The sequence below is a fragment of the Rhipicephalus sanguineus genome, chromosome 7 (genome assembly GCF_013339695.2).
Source record: "Rhipicephalus sanguineus isolate Rsan-2018 chromosome 7, BIME_Rsan_1.4, whole genome shotgun sequence".
Taxonomy (NCBI): Eukaryota; Metazoa; Arthropoda; class Arachnida; order Ixodida; family Ixodidae; genus Rhipicephalus; species Rhipicephalus sanguineus.
In genome coordinates, this window is record NC_051182.1 from 123,367,306 (window position 1) to 123,387,986 (window position 20,681).

At 47.4% G+C, this 20,681-nt stretch overlaps 1 protein-coding gene across 8 annotated transcripts in view; it reads left to right on the forward strand.

Moving 5' to 3' along the window:
* Positions 1–20,681, forward strand: part of LOC119399828 (GTP-binding protein Rhes) — a 222,785-nt gene that overhangs the window by 25,247 nt on the left and 176,857 nt on the right. For 4 of the 8 annotated variants that reach the window (XM_037666683.2, XM_037666684.2, XM_037666682.2 and 1 more), the window contains 2 exons: positions 1,551–2,049; positions 2,995–5,461. In XM_037666683.2, coding sequence (XP_037522611.1) covers positions 1,551–2,049; positions 2,995–3,342 — 847 coding nt within the window. In that variant the 3' untranslated portion in view covers positions 3,343–5,461. Of the gene's footprint in view, positions 1–803; positions 937–1,550; positions 2,050–2,994; positions 5,462–20,681 lie in introns of those variants that run through there. The other 4 variants (XM_037666685.2, XM_049417854.1, XM_049417856.1 and 1 more) reach the window with 4 other exon arrangements.

Genomic DNA, 20,681 nt, shown 5'->3' on the forward strand with positions numbered 1-20,681 from the left:
AAAAAAAAGCGTCTGTTTTATGGCGGTGAGGGTAACGTATGTCATGGATGTGACGTGACTCCATGAAAACCGGACGCTGATTATATCATGATCAAGAGATTTGAGATATCAAGAGAGCAAGATTTGGGGTATCAAGAGATTTGAGAAATGAGAACCTCTCGTGTTTTGTCAGCTCTTCGGCAGCTGGTGTCCGGTAGGCACGTCAATTCCACTCCATATTTCAGTGCTGCAAAACCGGCGCTTTCTGTTTATTACACATCGCCTTGACAGCAACACATTTTGTTCCCAACTGGCTGGACATTCTTCTCTGTAATGGTGCGACGCTTTTTTCGTTGTGATGACAGGACCAGCTGTTTCGGGATAGTAGAGAAGACAGTGACCTCTGGCTTGCGCAAGATACTTCTACCATTCCTCTCTTCTGAGACAATGCCTTTCGGCATCCACAGAGAGGCTTACGCAATCCGGCGGGATTCCGTGAGCGGTGTACAAAAAGCGACTCGATCGCTTCCAACAAAAGATTCTTATATTCCTTTCTGTGTTTTGCGGCAACGTGGACACTTCTCGGAGGAGTTTTCGTACGCGTTCTAAAAAGCCAGTCAAACTGCCTTGCAGTCTTAGAAGAGCTCGCAACGGGGCAACAGCGCGCAGGTGTTGGGCTCCCGAATGAAAGGACCCTCGCAAGACGAGTGCTGTCACATATATTCACCGTTTGACGGCAACAGCTTCCCTCCTTCCAGACCAGCTGCGCGCCGGCGCCCGCCCGTGTCACGACTGTGGCGTCACCCTCACCGAACAGCTTCACGCAGCCCCGGGCGCACGAACGGTATTGAGCAGCGCACAGGCTTAACTTGAAGCGATAGCCGAGATTCTGGCTCGCCTATAACGCGGTTGAAGTCGGGAATACTGACGAGAGATGGAAGGAGATTTCGAAAAGTGGTGAGTCAATTGAAAAGTTATCTGCAGTGCGAGAGAAAGAGAGACGCCAGCTTTCTCGTTCGGTTGCCATAGGCGAATAGGCGAACAGCTGTAATTGATGACCTAGTAGACGTTGGAAAGAACAAAGATAGTCGCACTTTCCTTCTCTATAGCAGACCACAGGTTAGCCACCGTACACGGACTGCGTGATAATCGCAAATCTTGCTTCATAACCTTCATTCCAAGTATTTTATTAACGCGGCTGTTGGCTATCTTACTGGCTAATTCACCTTTCCGTCTCCTCACACAACATATATTTTTTCCCTGGCCACTGCTACGCAGTTCATAGTTGTGCTTGCCGTGTATTCTTCGAGTTTTACCGCCAGAGTTTATTATCGGTCACGAGATATTGTTGCACTGCTCTCGTCGCAGTGTTATTGCAGCAACATCGCTAAGCTGCGCCTCGTGACCTCGCAGAACCTTCCATACGGGCCCTAATTACGACTGTTCGAGAGCCGCAAAGCGGATACTCATCCAAGTCATCTCCCTCCATAAGTTTTCTATACTTTCGTTCGCATTGCCTAAGTTAACCTACGGCAACGTTTCTAACCATGCATCTTTTCTTGGCTGTGCAGGTACTCTCAGCTATCGGGGGAGTCCCTCGAGGATAGAAGAGATTCCGCCGCGCATCTCTCCAAGAGCGAGCGCCCAAAGCGGGGTGGAAAGAAGAAGCACCAGCAGCCCGACAGCGAACACACGCACGAGATGCCGACCCTGAGCGGACTGCACCTGCCTTCGTCGAGCCCCACTGGTAACGGTGGAGTCGCTGCCCCCGGAACGTGCCACCCGTCGACGACAGTCCGCATCACCGTGATGGGAGCGGCCCGCGTCGGCAAGTCCTCGCTCATCCAACAATTCTTCTACGGCCGGGTGCCGAAGCAGCACAACGCCACCGTGGAGGAGCTGCACAGGCGAGACTACGGCGCCGCCAATGGAGGGCGCCATAGGCTCACCCTGGAGCTTCTGGATACCAGCGGGAGTTACCAGTTCCCGGCCATGAGGCAGCTGGCCATCACGACGGCGCAAGCTTTCATACTGGTCTACGCCATCGACGACATGGAGTCCTTCGAAGAGGTGTGTGATCAACTTGCATCGGATTAATTACAAAAGTACAGACTGATAGGCTAGTTGGTATTACTAATAGGTAGGTCTTTAGTAGCGCAAAGATTCACATGGGCCGGACGCACCGCTGTGTCCGGTCTTGCTTTTTCGCCGTCCAACGGATCCTGCAATGCGTTACCATGGCATCCAAACAAAATTCCTACAATGTTGGTTTAATCCGATGGTAACATGCTACAAATAAGCCGTAATGAGATACCGTGGGTTTCACGCAGAGTATGTGCTATACCGGGAGCTTCCCTATTAGATAGGCGCTGTATACATTTGCTAAACTCAACAGTTGTTTAGCCTATTGATAAGCAACATATAGCGAAGTAACCTCAGTCGCTTCACAGCAAGGAAGTTCGTTAAATAACCAGCTCTTTTTGAGAGACTCCTTCGTGAACATTTGTATAATCTGAATTGGTAACTATGTGCATTAAGCTGAATTCCGCAAGATCCGCGATATGCTCTCAGTAAATGCAATTTAGCGTACTGCAAATTCCAGTGTATTTTCGTGTATATGTATATAATTATACAGCAACCATCACGAGTGACTTTGTGCGTTCGTATTTGACCGTAAGAAATATTTCATCGAACTCTAACAGAAGACAGCTCAATAGGCAAATTACTTCCACGCACGAGAGTTCACTGCCCATATGTCGCGAGCGTCATACGAGGCGCGATTGTAATACAAGCACTTGTGTGCGTCACCGTTCCGCTAACGTTCAGCTTCTTAATTATTCCTTTCACGAACTGCACCGATAAAACGCCACACCGCGACGCAACGGCTTCTGAGGTTTATTTCGGACTCGCGTTATTAAATTACCTAAATTTCTAGAGTATTCATTCTTTTTTGCATTTTGTGCTAAACGGCAGCAGCACCGAACTAAGACGCCGTTGTTATTTTGCTACACGCAGGTTCGTCGCCTTCGAAGCGAAATCCAAGAGGCCCGTGCCGAACTCGGCAAGGGGATGCCCCCGGTGGTCATCGTGGGCAACAAGGCAGATCTGGCGCACAGACGCACCGTGGGCTACGAAGTGGCCGAGACCGTCGCCACGATCGACTGGGAGCACGGCTACGTGGAGTGCTCGGCCCTCGAGGGTCTCAACGTGACGGAAGTCTTTCACGAAGTGCTCATGCAAAGCAAGCTTCCCGAGGTCCTATCGAACTCGAACCGGCGGCGACAGTCGTGCCCGGCGCAGGTACACTCGCACAAGAGGTTGTACAGCAACGGAACCAAGAGGCACAGCTGCATCATCTCGTGAACTACCTCGTGGACTTGTGCGTTAAGCGATTCTCACAAAAAAATGTTTCGTGTGTGTCCTAGCAGTGTCACGGTGTCCAAAGCAAATCTTCGTAATACGTTGACCAAACGCCTTCAGTGGGAAAGCGAAAGCTTCGCTTTTGCGAGGGATAAGCCCAAACATGGTCCCGCTCTCTCGTCATATCTAGGAGCTGGCGCCTGGTCAGACTGGGTGTCTTAGTATATTTTTCCTCCTCCGTGTAAAAGTGTGGTACTCTGACTTGTTGATGAAAGTGTTGGCTAAGCCATTTTGCAGGCCGAGAAACGTAACCCTTGCTTCTGTTTGAGCACGCAAACTTTACGATCTTCGCCAGGCTACGATAGATCGAGGGATCGAAACTTTCACCAAGATGGCGTGTTGACAAATAAACTAATCCAGCCAAAACTGTCCGGCATGTTCGAGTGAACCTTTTACTCCTCGCAACGCTGAGGAAGAGGAAAGTACAAAAATAGTCAGTCCGAACGCCCCCAACGACACCTTAGTGGGCCCCACATTACAGGGTACCCTGAGTTAAAGTACAGGCACTTGAGAGACGCACGGTCAGCGCTGTTTCACACCCTACACTTTTAACGCACAGCATTGTAGCTCTACCTGAATGTCATGCACCTGGACATACATGTATGGCATGATGATGAAGGCGGTAGATGTGAACAGTGGGGTGATATGTACAAAAAGAGCGAGATGCCTTATTTATTTAGAAGACACGTTACGTGAGCGACCAACGCGCCTAGTGTTTTCGTTGCGCAGAAATAGAAACATCTGGATGCCAGCAGTGAATCTGTTGATAAGGTGACTGTGACCTTCAGGATACGTTGGCAACGTTTGCGAATGTACTGATGCAGAACAATCAATGTCAGTTTGTCTTTGTACAGCGTGAAATGCACTGTCAGTTGTTTCTCACTCTTTCTCCTAGAGTCTATTTGAGGAACTCCGTCTGACGATGCTTTCGGATTCATTGTCGGTGAACATCAACTGCGTCGTTTCGCTTCGCATCTATGTATATGCACGCTCGAGGAATCACAATGATATTCAAGGGATCGCTGTACAGTAGGTATCACGCGGAAGGTTCCTTCGACAATGTATCGGTACAAATGCATGCCTCTGCTAAATGTCCCCGCCGACATTTCCAGTTTGATAGGCAGCGAGAGAATGCGTATACGCTGGTTTTTCATTGACGTATTTGCTTTTCAATCACAGTTCTGCGACAAAATGTCACAGTAAATGCCATTGGACGCGAGCATGTTACCGTTCTCCGTAGATCAAACACAAATAGCAAGCACGTACCTACCTTTCGTAAGACAAAAAGAAGTTCAGGGGGAAGATCCGCGCTTGGAGAGATGAAGCATCCTTCTATAGGGGGACGTCTCTGGAGCCGACGTTTCGGCAAGCGGTCTCGTCTTGGAGGCAGCAACTGTTGCTACCTTGAAGAATATCGGACCACTTATCGAAACGCTTACTCCACCTACACCCCCTGTTCAAGAATTTTTCATCCTATTTTGCGTAAAAGGTTGTCGCGCCAACGTCAGACTAGCAATTAGAACCAAACCGGAAATGTTATCTTAAGAGACAGAAGAAATTCGGTTGTGAATTAGCACGAAGTTAGTATGCTGCGCCAGCTTCCGTCTGTGAAACTTTGTGTCAGCATAATTACAGGAGCTTAAGCGACAGACACGTTTTCAATCTCGCCACGTAAGCGTAGATGTTTGTGTCCTTGTGTTTTTTTCTTGTCGTGATTGTACTGCATTTGTTGCACTGTGTTTGTGCGAGCATGGCTTCTCGCATCTGCATACGAGATCAAAACGTTTCTGTTGTGCACATCAAAGTAAGACACACATGTAAATACACAGGGTCACTCCATAACACTGAAGCTGCATTTACATGCCTGTGTGTACATACACCCTGGAAGCCGCCCTTCTACTATTTAAACCACGTGTATTTTTGTATAATGTTACACTTGTCCTGTCATTGTAATATACGGTCCAGTCCAGTATTTATTCCGCAAAAAGTAATATCTGCTTTCGATCTGTATTTTCTTTGTGCGCACTCAACGAGTCTTCTAATAAAGAAATTCTGAAAAAGATATCCGCTTACATTGTCTACATTTTTTTCGAAGGTGTAAGAAGACACTACGATAAGTAAGGTTAGAGTCAAGGTAGTTACAGCTGACGCCATTGTTTCGTAATGGATTCGAAAGAATGTTTTTATATTGCTCTCACATGGACGCAAACCTGAGCGTCTCAGGATGCCCAAAAGTTTTAGATTTGCAATACTGTCGAAGTATGTGGTCAGTTTCTGAGAAATAAAGTCAATTCAATTCAACAGTACGGTTCGATAATAATAGAAATTACCCAGGGGAAATAAAATTTGTCCGTACATATAAAACAAAGTTTTTCAAGGTTAAGGAGAAAAGTTTTGTATAAGAATGTCTCACAACCATGCGGCTTCTTCTAGGACTTCAAGTAATGTCGATTCAATAGTTTCAAAAATATTCATGTCATATGCCGCTTTTGTAATTTCGTTTTAGCAGAGAATTCTTCGTGAAAAAAATAATTGTTGCAGTTGCAATGCGGCACTTAAGAGAAAATTCTCAAATTAATTATGATCGGCTATGACAACATTTCAGCGAACACTTATGTTCCGTGTGGCCATTTCAATTGCCTGGATATTTGTGTATTTCCAACTTTTGTGTTGCGTGGACAAAATTTTATATTGAAGAACTTGGACTGAATGCGCGAGTGTTGTACTGTGTGCCTTTGTACAGCGTTGCGGAGTAGCTGGCGCCATGCATTGGCCCCAGCTCTCCTTATATGCAATAAAAAAAATAGAGAAGTCAATTTGAAATTTTATTTCATAAGCCTGACTGATTTGGTACGTGCACTTCCCGGTTAAATAATCTACAAAAACAAATGCCGCAGCCGAACGCGGTTAAACCAAGCCTGCCGAGCGATGGCAGCCACTACCGCGGAAAGTATTTCCCGTAGGTAGGCGCCCCCGCGCGGCAAGCAGTGGCGCGCTGCTCACATTTAACTACGTAGGCAAGCGTGAGAGTCACGTGACAGGAACTGAGGTCTCAAGGTGCGCGCACACGCAGCTCGCGGCTCTCGCCGACCTACGGAGAGAGGTGCGCGGGAGAGGAGACCAAACCGACACTGCGCATGTCCGTTGCTATGGCTACGCAAGTGCGAGGAAGAGGAGGAAAACGGCATTGGCTCAGCTTCAAGGTCAAGCGCCTGCACAAGATCGTTTTCTTGGTTTGTACCGGGAGGAGTAGAGGTGTCGCTCTAAAATATCTTTGGGGCCTGAGATTTCAAGATGACGTCGTCTTGTTCAGTTGGAGTGGATTTACTCGAAACAATTGATTCAAACCCTAGCTCTCTAAATGCTAAGCTCCCCTTAGATGAGGGCGGAAGGCTAAAAGACGCGTGCTCTTGGATTTCAGTGCACGCGTTGAAGGACCCCAGGTGGTCAAAATCAATCCGTAGTGCTCCGCTACGCCGTGCCTCAGGGTACGCGTTGTCGTTGTGGCACCTAAATCTACTGACTTTTTTGTCACCGCGAACAAGCAAAAAACAAAGAAAAAATAACATTCGTATTATAACCTCAAACTTATCTTTCGGAAATAGATGCCGCTAATAGCATGGCAACCAAAATAGTTGTAAATGAAGGGCAGTTGTTTTGACGAGCAGCCCTTTCGCACAGTCTGGATATCTAAGCGCTAAGGATATAACGTGAGCAGCTGGCTGTGATAATGCTGACAAAGGATCACTTCGAAAAAAAAAGAAATCGAAAGAATCGCAGGATGCCAACTGAAAAGTTTTATTCACGCAAGGTAGCTTTTGTACTTGCAAATGAAAAAAGGAAAACTAAGAAACGTAAGCAAACACAAAGATCATCTAAATTAGTTTTCACCGCTGCCACTTATGTATAAACAAGCTAGGTGCCAACATGGCACCAACTGAGTGTCATATACCAATCAACGCACCTTGTCAGACAATGCATTCTGGTATCAGAAAAGGTAATATGCCGTTTCGGAGCGGGTAGTACAGCGTTCGCATAGCTGAACATACCTGTTGCCAACGATGGCGTGACAGTGAACGCATATAGAAATGTGAGTGGTCTGCGATATGGGCCAGTCAGATACGGGCACAAGGCCGCTTTGGATGTAGACACAGCCCGCGGTGGCGAAGCCATTCAATAACAGCAAGGCATTACTGTTGCGATAGCCGTAGTGGGGAACTCTGAATAATCTAGACCACCTAGGGTTCTTTTTTTTTATTTCAAAAGCCTGCCCTTAGACATAGTAACTCGCGGTATCAAACATACACATGCGAATATGTTTCGTGTACGAAGTCTCAGAGTGAATGGTGGTCCATGAATCCAGCGGTCGAGGTTGCCCCTGAGGCCTGTCGCGTGGAGGTGGTGAAGACGGCTTAGTTTTAGGCCACAAGAAGCGTGCCGCAGTGACATCGCGGATTGGGGTGTCACAAAGCGGGCATGACGCACAATATCGGCCGCAGTAACGTTGCGTCTAGAGAGTGGGCGCAGATGGGGTAAGTGTAACTCCGACACGAAGACTCCGCAACGTGACCTCCTCTCGGCGTGTTTAGCCGCTAGAGAGGCCTGACTCACACGAAGGCATAATAGCTCGTGTGGTACCTAGGAGGCTTTCTTTTACCCGGAGCATCTGACGAGCGTCTTCAGGAAGATGGGATGTAGGAGGTGCGGTGTAACTTGTGGGTAGGTTGTCCAATCCGCTTTGACAAGGTCCGGCAAAGCGACCCGAGGCACCCGCTGAAGACGTGTCCGTACAGTTGCGGAGGCAGCAAGATGGTCAACGCTATGCAAGAGTGATGTAGAGCGATACACTGCGTATATCATGCATAGCTAGCGTCGAGTAAGTGCGAATGATCAGCTGGGATTATCTATCGGCTTGACGACAAGGAAGCAGCGTGGCCAATCCGTCCCGTTCGGCAGCATGCTCGGCAAGATGTGCCGGGTATGCGTGCTCCACAACATACGAGCAGGTCTGACCAACCTCTGGTATTAATGGGCTCATAAGAGCGGTATGAATTGTGGTGCCACTAATACTGGGACCAGTATACGCTACGACAGTGGCATCGTCTTGGTCATCGGGCTTCAATAACAAGAACTTAAATGCAACTACTTGCTGCTGCTTGCATTTTGCTTCGATCCGCTATTAGTCGAAGAACTTTTTACATAAGGATGGATGTATGAATAAACTTTATTGCGGCTCATTAGGTCGTGCTATTTTCCTGGCCCTAAGTGCGCCGCTCCCACATTAGTTCCGAAAGGCCTAGCACTTAGGCCACTTCGCGGGCCCATAGGACTGCCCATAGCTGTTCTTCTAATATGAGACTGCGTATATCTGCGTCCCACCGCTCTTTAGTGTTGTCCTTGTCGCTGCGTAAGGCTGAGCAACGCTAGAGCATATCATTAAGATCTATGGTGCCATTAAATCAATCAAATTTCATAGAAGAACATAATTCCAGATAGATCATGTTGATTAACAGTGGGTTCGGATAGGTTCTTGTTGGTAAGAACTTTGGCGTAATGGCCTCAGCTTAGGGCAAGACTCTGCCAATGCTTGGTTAGCTCGTAGTACGAGAGAAAGTGGTCCCTGCAATCTGGAGCCTCAGCATCATTTTGCCGTATAGATTTACAGCTGGCGAGTCCTCGTGCAGCATTGCGGGCAGATTGGTTGCCGACGAAGCGCATAAGGTCCCCACGATTCATTTCATCAGCTTCTCAAAATTATTTCCCTCTCTCTCTTTCTCACGTTAACATATGTTATATAGCGTGGTGGGAGAGTGAAATAAAGACCGGATGTCTCACAATGCCAATTGCGCAACTAGTGGGTCGCTTAAAGCTTCAAACTCATTACAAAGGGCTCAGCCATAATTTTTCATCGTCATCAGCCGCCGCATCAAAAAAGTGCACATAATGCCTAACAGATGTGTAACGGGTACGTCGCACCTCCGCAAAATGAAGAATAGTGGCGTACTCGATGCTTCCCAACTTCACAAAAAATTATGATTTATAGCGCGGCAGGTACCTTGCTTGTGTACTTGTGTTGGTATCCCCAAGAGAGCTTACAACGGGCTCTAGAAATGTCACTCTTCCAGCTTTCGCTGTGACTGTGCTACGTTTTCCGCGCATGCCTGGCGTTTTTTTTTTAAACACCGGATGGGTTATTTACGCTTGTAATTCGATTTCATCATAGCCTACAGAAGGAAAGAAACGCGGTTGTCCATGATCAAGTCACGTCAGACAAGAGCGCAAGTATTTATGCTGCTTGGTGTAGCCGACATTCAATTGAGAAATGACATGACATTTGATTCTTTGAGCAAGCTTTTGGCAATGCATTCGAAGAGGGAAGTTGCTGACGCACAGCGAAAACACATCTGAGGGCCGTGTCGCATATGAAGAATTCGTCAGCGTTCCATGGAAGAGGTGGGAAGAATGATAGCCTTAATAGCTATGATAAAGAGATGCCTCGCACTGGATTAGCTGACGGCAATGACATGATAGCGCTCTTCTCGGGAATCGCTGTACTAAGACAGTCTTAAAATTGATACAGGCTCCTGAGGGCACCATGACGGCTTGGATAATTAAATACTCACAGGCTGAATGCACTTATGCTGAATACACTTATGCAATAGCTGAATGCACTTATGCATTCAGCTAAGACGACTCGAAGGCGAAAGCCATCTTCGGGTTCTTCTAGCTCAATGTACTAATGCTCCCTCCCTCCTCCCTCCGAAAGCCTTGCGCACCTAGCATAGTTTCGCGCTTCCTCCGGGATCTGCCCACCGTTGACTAAGCGACAACGTCATGTGATGACGTCATTATGACGTCATAGTGACATCGCAAGTGTTGGTGGTCTGTGGCGGCCTGATGACGAGATGTGGTGATGCCATCGTGCGGTGAATTTTTTTCCATCACTCGAGTGGACGCCGCCGCCGACGGTCAATTTTCGCGTTTGATGTGACATCTGAGGCTTTCGCCCTAATATTAATAATAATACCCTGTTTCTTTGAATCAACGATGAAGTAGCCATGCCGCGTGATTTCTGCTCTTCATACATAATCTAGACAGCAAGAGAAAAACAGTGGAAAACACGTGCGAGGTGTACATGTACACAATGCACGTGTTCAACTTCAAACGCGCACACATTGCTAAACATAACTTAGTGTCTACTCTAAACTTGCCATTACTTACAATCTGCTCTGAATAAGTGTGTCAAAGCCAGATTATTTTTAAGGCTGGGTAATGCAGACTCTTGAACAAAAGCAAATATGGCACGAATGTATCGCAGTCTCTACTGAGCCATTGCAGTGAAATTACATTTGCACGAATGCTACGGTTTCTAATGTCATAAATTATCATACCGAAATAAGCAGCCGTTGGCCCAGACCACACCCGCAAGCTAACTTTTTTCTCCAGACCCCCAGAAGGGAAAAGAGAAATAGAAACGGACGTTTGCGCTGCTGATGGGAGGCTGTACACAGAAAGAATGTTTCAGGGGCAGTATTTCTTAAAGTTACCACGAGCGTGAAACTCGCAAGTATGAAGTGAACTGAACTGCTGAACTGAACCGCTGAACCAACTAAACAATGCTGTCAAAATTACTGTGTCCACAAACGTAGGCACTATGAGTTAAGGTGCTATACGTTGGGCGAGGCTGCAAGTTCGATTGTTTTCATTTTCTTAGGAGACTTGGTCTCACACCCTCGGTATCCGTCAACATTTGCTTCTTCGAAGTCACAACTAAGACAGCTGTATCCGATGATGAATATTTTTTTTTGCGACATCCCATTGTCAGTTTTCTCGCTTCACTGCATGTGCTGCAGTTCACAACGCAGCAGTTTGTTGCGCGAAAATCGGCCCAGACTCCGCAACGCATGGCATATGACCGTAGGTCGGTCTGCACAGCCTAGCCCACATTCATTTGCGTTTTAGGGTGAATAGCTCTCTAATCTTCTCATTGAATCGAAGGTTGTTACAACTCACAGACATCGCTGGCGGCGTAGTTCGCGGGAAACCCGGCGCCGGCGAGCGCACAGAAATGCGGCCCTTGGCTGGGCGCCGGTCGCACGCGTATTTGTGCGCGTCGTTTTGCACCAACTGATCATCTCTGGATCTGGCTTGTCGGCGATCAACCGTTACCTGATGTGGCAGTTTGGTATTTTGCAGAGGTGACTTGTGATTTCACGCTGAAACGTTTCATTGTTGCCGGGATACGAACGCGTGACGGGCGTTGTTGCTAGTAGGAACTGAAATTCCGCGCTGCAAAGCCCGCGGTTGCAGTTCCGTTTCCCAGCACGGAGGAATGAAGCAGGTAAAAGGAAGCATTGCGTATTGCGATGGAAAGAGGCAAATGTTTTATGTCAAGCACGCAAGCGATGAGGTTCGCTTGCCCCCATTTTTTTAGATAAGGCAAAGGCTCATTATTATATATTTTTCCTCATGCGGTGAAGTGCGAGCGTTTTTCGTTGCTTTCAAACCCGCAATAAGATGAGGGGAACGAGCATTTGGCGCCTAAATCTCCTTTCACCACGTTTGAACGAGGTCGTCGAAGATGGCATGCCGACCGCTAAGTGACGAAGACAGAGAAATACGTACAAAATGACGCAGCTCTTTACCCGAGTTCGTCACTTAGCGATGAAAATGTCATGCAGTAAACACCAACCAAGCCCAATAACCCCAGCGCGCTTCCGCGAACAGATAAATGTCGCAACTCCTAGACGAACCAAAATAAGCAACAGTGATCGGTGAGCAAAGGGGCGATCGTATTATGTTTGCGTGGCAACAGCATTAGCGGCTTTGTCAGAGGCAACCTTCAATGCAAATGCGTTCCGTTTCCCTGTATGGTATAGCGTTGCTATTTTCTGTTCCTGCGGCACTACTGCATTTATTATCCCGCCCGATTACTTGTTCGCCATGTTGTTGTTTCCTGTCTTTCGAGCCAGGATTTCCTTATAATTAACCTTTACAGCGAAGCTATATTTGGCTAGCTTCTAACGGATCGTGTCCGCGGACAAAAGGACGCGCAGAAAAACAACTTTCGGCGCCCCTCTCACATCGCCCCTCGCCTCCTCGCCACAGGCGCCTCTCACCACCGCCGATCCCGCTTTCGCAAGTGTCCCGATACTAGGCGGCGGCACTTCACACCGATCGTTGTGCCACTTCGTCTTGTGACGTAGAGATCGCGCTAGCTCTGTCATCAGCCTTTGCCCTTCGGACTCGCTATGGGATGGACGCGTGTCGTTGGGTCGGATGAAGAGGAGCGAGAAATAAAGGAGCTCGAATACGCACAGAAGCGCGAATGTGCGCGAAAACGACGCGAGGCCGCTGCCGCAGAACGTGCAGCCGCTGGCTTCGCTGGCTTGCCTCTGCACATTAGTAGAAGGGCCCCCTCTAAATGTTCCTGCTGGAAATCCTTCTTCAAAAGAAAAGAAGAGGCCCGAGTTCGACTTCTTTTGTTAACAGTCGTCGGCCTGTTTACTCCCTTATATTTTCATTCTGAATTGTATATCAATTATGAGAGCAAATATGCAAGTTGATAATGTATGCAGCAACACTATTTGCAAGCATGACTGAGGTGTTGCGCTGCTAAGTTGGAGGTCGCGGGTTTCAGTCCCGGCCATGGCGGCGGCAATTTGATGGGTGCGGAGGGCGAGGACACCCGGGTACTTAGATGTAGGTGTATATTTTTAAAGGACACTTCGTGGTCAAATTAGTACGGAGCCCCCCACTATAACATTGCCTGGCAATCAGTTTTGGCACGTAAAAATTTTGAAATTCTTATTCCCTTGCCTGTATCATTGTTCACAATCGAAAATCTTTGGGGCATACGCGGGGCTTTTGAATGTATGCCTTAAAAAAACCTCTATTGCTGTGAATATACGGCACGAAAGTGGGATATAAAAAAAAGTATATATGCGAATATATTGTTCAACACCACAGCTGCATCAAAAGTGCATTGTATCGTATTTAACGAGGCCGCTATGTTTCTTAGGCTCGAAATAGGCACAGTATACTGAATCTTGAATTGAGAGATTACATTGTGGAGCAATTCAAACGAGGTATTTCTGCAGCAAAACTTCACCATTATGAGAAAAAAAAATGTTCTTACATTCTAAAATTTTGGTCTACACGTCTTTTACACTGTTATCATCGAAAGAACGTGTACTTACGCAATTGTAGGCGCACTTACAATTATCATTGTTGGTGTTTTACGTCCAAAAAACACTACATGAGGGACGCCGTAGTGGAAGGGTCCGGAAATTTCGACCATCTGGTGTTCTGTAACGTGCACCTTAATCTAAGCACACTGGCTCCAAGCAGACCAGCCCCATCGAAATGCGACCGCCACGGCCGGAATTCGATCCCGTGACCTTCGGGTCAGCAGTCCCGTACTGTAACTACTAAACCATCCTGGCTGGTTGTTGGCGCACTTGGTAGTCGTATACATAGGCGTGCGCAGGGTTCCCCTTCAGAAGGGGCGAAGGTTCGTCGCAGCGGCCCCCTTCCCAATTATGTCAATGTATGGCGCTGGCACTGCGCCCCCCCCCACCCGAATCGCAGCGCCCCCTTCCCTATTATGTCAATGTGTGGGGCTGATATTGCGCCCCCCCCCCTCTTAGGTCCCCCCGTGCGCACGCCTATGATCATATATGCATTATGCAGGTGCAGGTATTGATCACATTTGCAGCAGCCACTGGTACGCCCACGTCTATGTCAACATAAATCGGCCACAATTCAACAATTTAAAAGTTTGTTCAATATCAAACACGTTCAGAACAGAGGGTTAAACATTGCTGTGTTTGCGTAATAGGGCGTTAACGCGTGCCGTCTTATGAGCAGACGAAATAAGCAAGCGTCAGTATGAGAAATCGCAACACACGTGAAAGAATTTGCGTGGCAGAGCTTGCAAATGGAAAATAGATATGTGAGAAAAGCAACTCCCTCCACCCCCTCTGCAAAAAAATAAAAATTAAATAGGGGCCCATCCTCTATCGGGAAAATGTGGGCAAGCGAACCTTGGCGTGAGAGTGCCTAGTCAACTATTTTTCTTTCTTTCTATCGCATTCTTTCTAGCGCTGAAGACAACCAAGGGCGAAACATGGCAAAAAAGACGAACGCTGAGCTTCCAACAACAATAATTTGGAATTTGCAAATATACGTATGCTCTCCGGTACAGCCCGTCATCCAATGTGCTTGCGCAAAAAAATCCAGCTCTTTGCCGCAAAAGATTACAGAGGCATTTGTCACGTTGCCTAACAATGTGAACAATGCACCCGAAGGAAAAGACTTTGAAGGGTTTCTATCTAGCCATTGTCTAAAGTGTCAGGATTGCTAGCTCAGCCTGGAATGTATTTCCGTAATGAACAAAAACTGAATGCGCGTGACGCGAGAAATACTTGAAGCTGAGTGCATTTCCAATTTCGTAGAGGGTTGCGTAAGCGTTGCTTTCGTAACGCTTTCCGATAGACAGCTGGCGTTTTTATTCGTGCGCAGAGGATGACGTACTGTACCGGTCAGCATAGGTATGAGTGGAAATTAGAAATAAGTGCTCGTCCTCGTCGTCTTGTGTTGTCCTTCTCTCTTTTTAGATCCTGCCGTAATTTGAAAAGTTGACTTCCAACAAGAGCCGTTTTACAATACTATTGGTTGCTATTTTGCGAGAGTAATCCGAATGGCTTTAAAATTCCTCCTCGCACTCTCAACAATACAGTGATCCGACTCACCTATAAATAAGTTAAAACATTCCACATCAGACCCGTGTAATCGACGCTATGGTGGCTCAGTGATTGTGGTACTCTGCTGCTGACCACGAAAGACGCGGGTTCGATTCCACTCGCAGTGGTCGCTTTCCGACGAAGGCGAAATGCTAGAGTCCCGAGTACTGTGCGATGTCAGTGCACGTTAAAGAACTCCAGGTGACCGAAATCCGTCTTTTTCACGACGCCCCGGCACGTGCGCTCTCCCCTAGCGGAAGAATCGTGAAACGTCTATTCACCTCGGAGGCTTTGCTTCTGGCAATACCGGTTGTCCCGGCCCCTACCAAACCCCACCAAAACGGCAGAAGGCAGGACAGCGAGATCAAAGAGGCGGGTTGTCTACGGTGTCTCTGAGAGTCGATTTGGGACGTTAATCACCATAGGCCAAACTAAACCACACTTGCGTATTGAGGCAAGTGAACAGCGTTTATGGACCGTCTCTAGCCAGTACGCCCGGCCGAAAGAGTGTCCTTCTTGATTAACATTCCTTAGGCGTCCACTTACAGCGCGTTATGTACTGGGTTCGATTACCAGTGCCACCAGGCATCGAGTGGTTTTCCCAATGAACTGGTGAGTGCCCCCCCGCACACAGTTTAAATGTAGATCCTTTTAGTGCCCCAACGAACGCTGGTTGTGGTCCGAAGACCCAGATAGAGCCAAGAGTTGATAACAGAAACAAAATGTATTTTCAGTTGAGGCTGTACACGCATCACACAAACTTGCACACTCGGCAGGTATCAATTACAACTCACGACATCACTTAGGTGGTATTTAAAACAACGGGCACAAACTTACCGTGCTACAAATGCACTCTCATCCATTAGAAACTATCCAAGAACAGTTAAAGGCCTTGGATATTCACCAAACGTGTGCAGCCCACAACTCTTCGAACGTTTCTCGTATATTTCTCATCCAGGAAACACTCAAACGACCTACAGCTCTGATCACCGTCGTTCGGCGACACTCTTCAAAACAGTGCTCCCACGGCGTCGTCACTCGATTCTCCAAGATCGACTGACCGCACTACACGACTCACTCGAACAATAAAACTCTTCGCCGACTGCGTACCCTCTTCACCATCTCTTCACCATCCTCTTAAAACTCTTCACCATCCTGCATACCCTCCGTCGTCTCTCGTTTGGACCATTCCCGTTTTCGCGAACATTCCAAGTGATTGTTCGGCACGTAGCACGTAGCACAGTGACAGCTATGGGAAAGGGATTCGTCTCGCCGGTTCGTCTGCGGAAGCGGTCGGTTCCACTTTGATTTCTTGAATTCTCCCGATCTGCGCGGGCGTTAGGCTGTCGCGACGGCGTCTTCGGTGGAGAGGGTGAGGGCACGCCCTGGGCACCTTTTGATGCTTGTTTTTTTTTCCCCATTGCGCGCCCTTTGGAGGGAACAATCGGGCGGTGACTTGATGCTGTCGTCAGGATGCGGAAGCGCGCGCCTGTTTTAGCGCTCGTTTGTGACAAAAAGAAGTGCTCTGTTACGAAGATTACGCTTCCCGACACTGTAGATCGCATGGGAATACGTGGTACTTCACAGTAGCGTCTTTTCACGCGTTCGAGTTGCACAGCGGCATACAACAGCTTCGCGGCGTCACAGCTAGAAAAAACCGTCTCCCACACACGCGCGCACCAAAAAACCGTACTCAGGCGCAGGAAACATGAAGCAAGCTGCCCACACGCACGGTCACACACAAAAAATACACCAAAAAGCACACGAAAAAGCACACGGACTCGCATAAATCCTGAGGCGACCACATAGCAACACGAACCGGCATCTGCCTTCAGTACCGTACTAGTGGCGCCCTCAACCAAAACAGCTGCCGCAACTGTCAACTCAGCTGGTCCGCGCTCGCCCGTTGACGGCGACGCGACGCAGCAGGCCGCATCTGTCTTTTTATGTAGCGGCCGTGCCTGTACTTTCTTAAGAGGAACGCAAGTAACTATACCACAAATCCAATGTTTTTTTATGATTACATTAACTTCAAATTTTTGCATACAAATAAAAACAGTCACGAATCGTTACCAAACGTTTTTTTTTTTTTTTCGTTCAAGAGAAGAAGAGAAACAGAGCAGAACTTTTTGCGGTGAAACGAAACTAAAACCGAAACGAAGAACATTTCCTTGCGACACCCTTCTTTGTGTTGCTCGTTTCTACAGAAAAGCTTCACGTCGTGAAAACATTTTCAACGCAAATCACGCCATCAATCCTGGTTGAATGCATTATTTCCATTTGCAGCAGCCATGTTTTACTTCATAATCACCTTCGCGGTTTACATTAAGATAGCAAACTCATTTCCTCTGCTAGCCATCACCTAACCAGGCTCTATTCCCGAGGTAATGGAGGGGGCAAGTATTGGCTACACCAGGGTTCTCAAACACGCGGCCCTCGGCTTCACAATTATCTTCTCGCCAACAGCGATTATTAACGTTTCTTTTCGTTTCGGGTAAGCTACAGAAATGGGATCGCTATCAAGCAATTTTCTTTTTGCTGAAGCACCGCATGCGGTCACTGTATGTGTTTAAACATAAACGTTGAACGGATATGCTATTTCAGAATGGTAGTCATTTTGGAAATCAGTATCGACACCCTCCCGACTTTCTTCGCTGTTCCCGCCTTAGTTGGACTAAATTACGTGACTGCGGCCCGCTAGCTGAGATGAGTTTGAGACCCCTGGGCTACACAGTGGTTGTTAAAAGAGGGCGCGCGAACTTCAGCAGCAGCGAAATTCCTGCGTGCAATATTCATCATGACTTCTCAGCAGTTCCTGTCTGCAGTCATCATGCCATGATGACCAGAAACGTACGGCGAACAGCAAGGAGACGAACACAATTCTAAGCCAAGCTCTCAGCCCTGGCTCACTGCATCCTGCACTAAGGACACCGCCCACCTCGAATGACCATGCCGTCGGCTTTTTCCCTTCAGTAAGTCTTTTCTTTTTTTAATCTGCTGTGCAGTACAAGGGACCGTCCTGCCGTCACCTCATGTCTCGCGCTGTTGTCACGCAGTCACATGTCTCGAGTTGGCGTCACGCAGGCCCCACGTTTGGAACGCCAGCGTTTTCTTGCCTGTGGACGGCGGCGTCGCCGAAGGGATAATTTGTCTGTGCGAGTCAGGAAAACGACAGAAAAATGCCAGCGCCGGGAGTTAAACGCAGCGCGTTCGGAAGAGCAAAGAGTGCAAAAACAGTAGAAATGCTACCATAGAACAGAAAATAAATAATCGCAAAACTGGTCAGATAATTGTGAGAACAACACAGAAAATGATATGAACTACCACATAATCCCAAGAAAAGAACGGAAAAGCGTAGATAAACAGACGCGAAACAAAGGCGAATCAATGTTTCGTAGTTCGGACAGCTTGTACTTGGGGTTGAACTGTCTTTGATTTTTTTTTTCTTTTTCAATAAGTTTGTATTTCTTCCTTGAAAAAGTTTTTTCTTTCTCTCTTTTTTTCTTTCTTTCTTCCTCTTTTTTTCCATCATGGCTTCCTTGGGTGAAACCGACTGCGCCTTTCTAAATGATCACCCTACGCCATCCCTTTCACCCCCACACCCCCACCAATATTACCAGAAGAAGCGGACACGAGCACACCCATGAACAGCAGCAGCGTCGATCGTGCCTATTAAGGCACGATCCTTATATGCCTCGTGAGTAAAAAAATCCTGTGTTGACAACACGAACGGTACCACATTACTTCACACAATGTCACCAATCCCCTCTTGTCATGACGTCATCTTATGGCGCGTAATGATATCATGACTTGGTCTAAGGTAGGACGATCCTAAAGAGAGTGCAACACTGGGCGAAATGCAGAAAGCTTTAGAATGGGGAGGACAATGCAGTCTACTGCGAACTCGTGGGAGCATAACTTCAGGGGCCAGCTGAGGCTTGAGAGAGATGAAAGAAAAAAACATAATGAAGCTTGCACTAAGTCGCGCAGGGCTGGATCACAGCAGTGCTGCTGGTCACCTAGCTGGTCCTGGCTTGCACTGGCTTTTACCCCTCACCTGTCTCTAACCCACCCCTTGTCATACTATACTTTAGCAATGTGCCACAGCATTTGGGCAAATCCCAGTACTCACCACACTGGTCCACTGAAAATTATGGGAACTCACGGGCGGCAAACACCGATTAGGGGCAGAACGCTTCAGCTTCTTTTGTTAACTATCTGCGCCTAGTGCTTGAGCGGGGAATGAGCTAGTGCCAGTTCATGATGATGATATTTTCAATATACGACACACGGCAGACCACGACCATGACAGCTCTGCTGTAAGATCTTTGAAAAGGGGTTGTCGCTGGAGCCAACATTTCGATGAGTGCCCTCGTCTTCTTCATAGGAGCAACATGAAGACAATACCAATTGTCGAAACGTTCGCTCCGGCGACAACATCGCGTCAAGGATTTTTCATCTTGTGTGAGTAGGGAGCAGAGGGATATTTTAATATTACTTTAGAGTAATGGTAGTAATAATCGCTTTGTGGTGTCTCTGGTACACCGTGATTGGTTCCGCGACCATTTTTAGCAAGATGAATTTGTTCCTATTGTCGAGCATTGTATTCACGCTGTTCTTCTGTTGTCTTTAATTCCGTGGTCTACCCATGGCAGTCTTAGAAAGAACTGAATGAGTTGCTAGACGGGTATTCCTTTTATATATGAATGCGGGAAACACAGGCGGGGAAAAGGAAGGGCCGTTTGACGTCCTTCAAAGCCCTCATGTGAAGTGTAAAGCAGCTGCAACCTAATCTTCACCGGGAACGCGTAGGTGGGTGTTCCCATTTTTCACAGGTGCTTTATCATTCACCCTGGGGTTTTGATGCTTCTTTTGTGGTTTTAATTATTGAAACCCATGCTGAGCTCTATGCTGTTTGCCTGATTACAGAGAGAGATATGCCATTTGAATTCAATTGTTAAAAGGCGCTTAAACCACCCAGAGGTTGAAATTTATTAGCGGCGTTGTAATTGTGCACGAGTCTACAGCGAACGCTAGCGGAATTACATGCGTTTGCTCGTTTCGTTTTTTCCTTCGCTACACTTCGTTCGTCGGCTCGTCTGTCCACCTCTCCGGATAGCCTTCCTCAGCGTCCGAGATGAAAACGCAAGGAGCGCGTGCATCAGGTAGCAGAGGTGCACGCGAGCGTATGTGATCAGTAGTGGGATTGCCCAATTTCGTTGGCACATACGGTCATAGGAGTTTTGTGATCACGCCCATAAATTTTCACCCGAATGATAGGTATACAGCCTTGCTGTAAAAGTGACACAACATATGAGTGTAATCAGTAATAGGAATGTCGCAACGATGTCACTAGCAGTCTTACTGGTATACTGGTCATTACGCAAATGTCGCTAATGCATGCATTTTTGTCACGACTGACGCAAGAGCCGCTTTCAGCAGGGAACATTCAGGTGGCGTTGTTTGAGAATAAAAGGTTAGCGCTGTACAATGCAGTTATGTATTTCAGGCAACAGCATCCTTTGGTCACAATGTCTA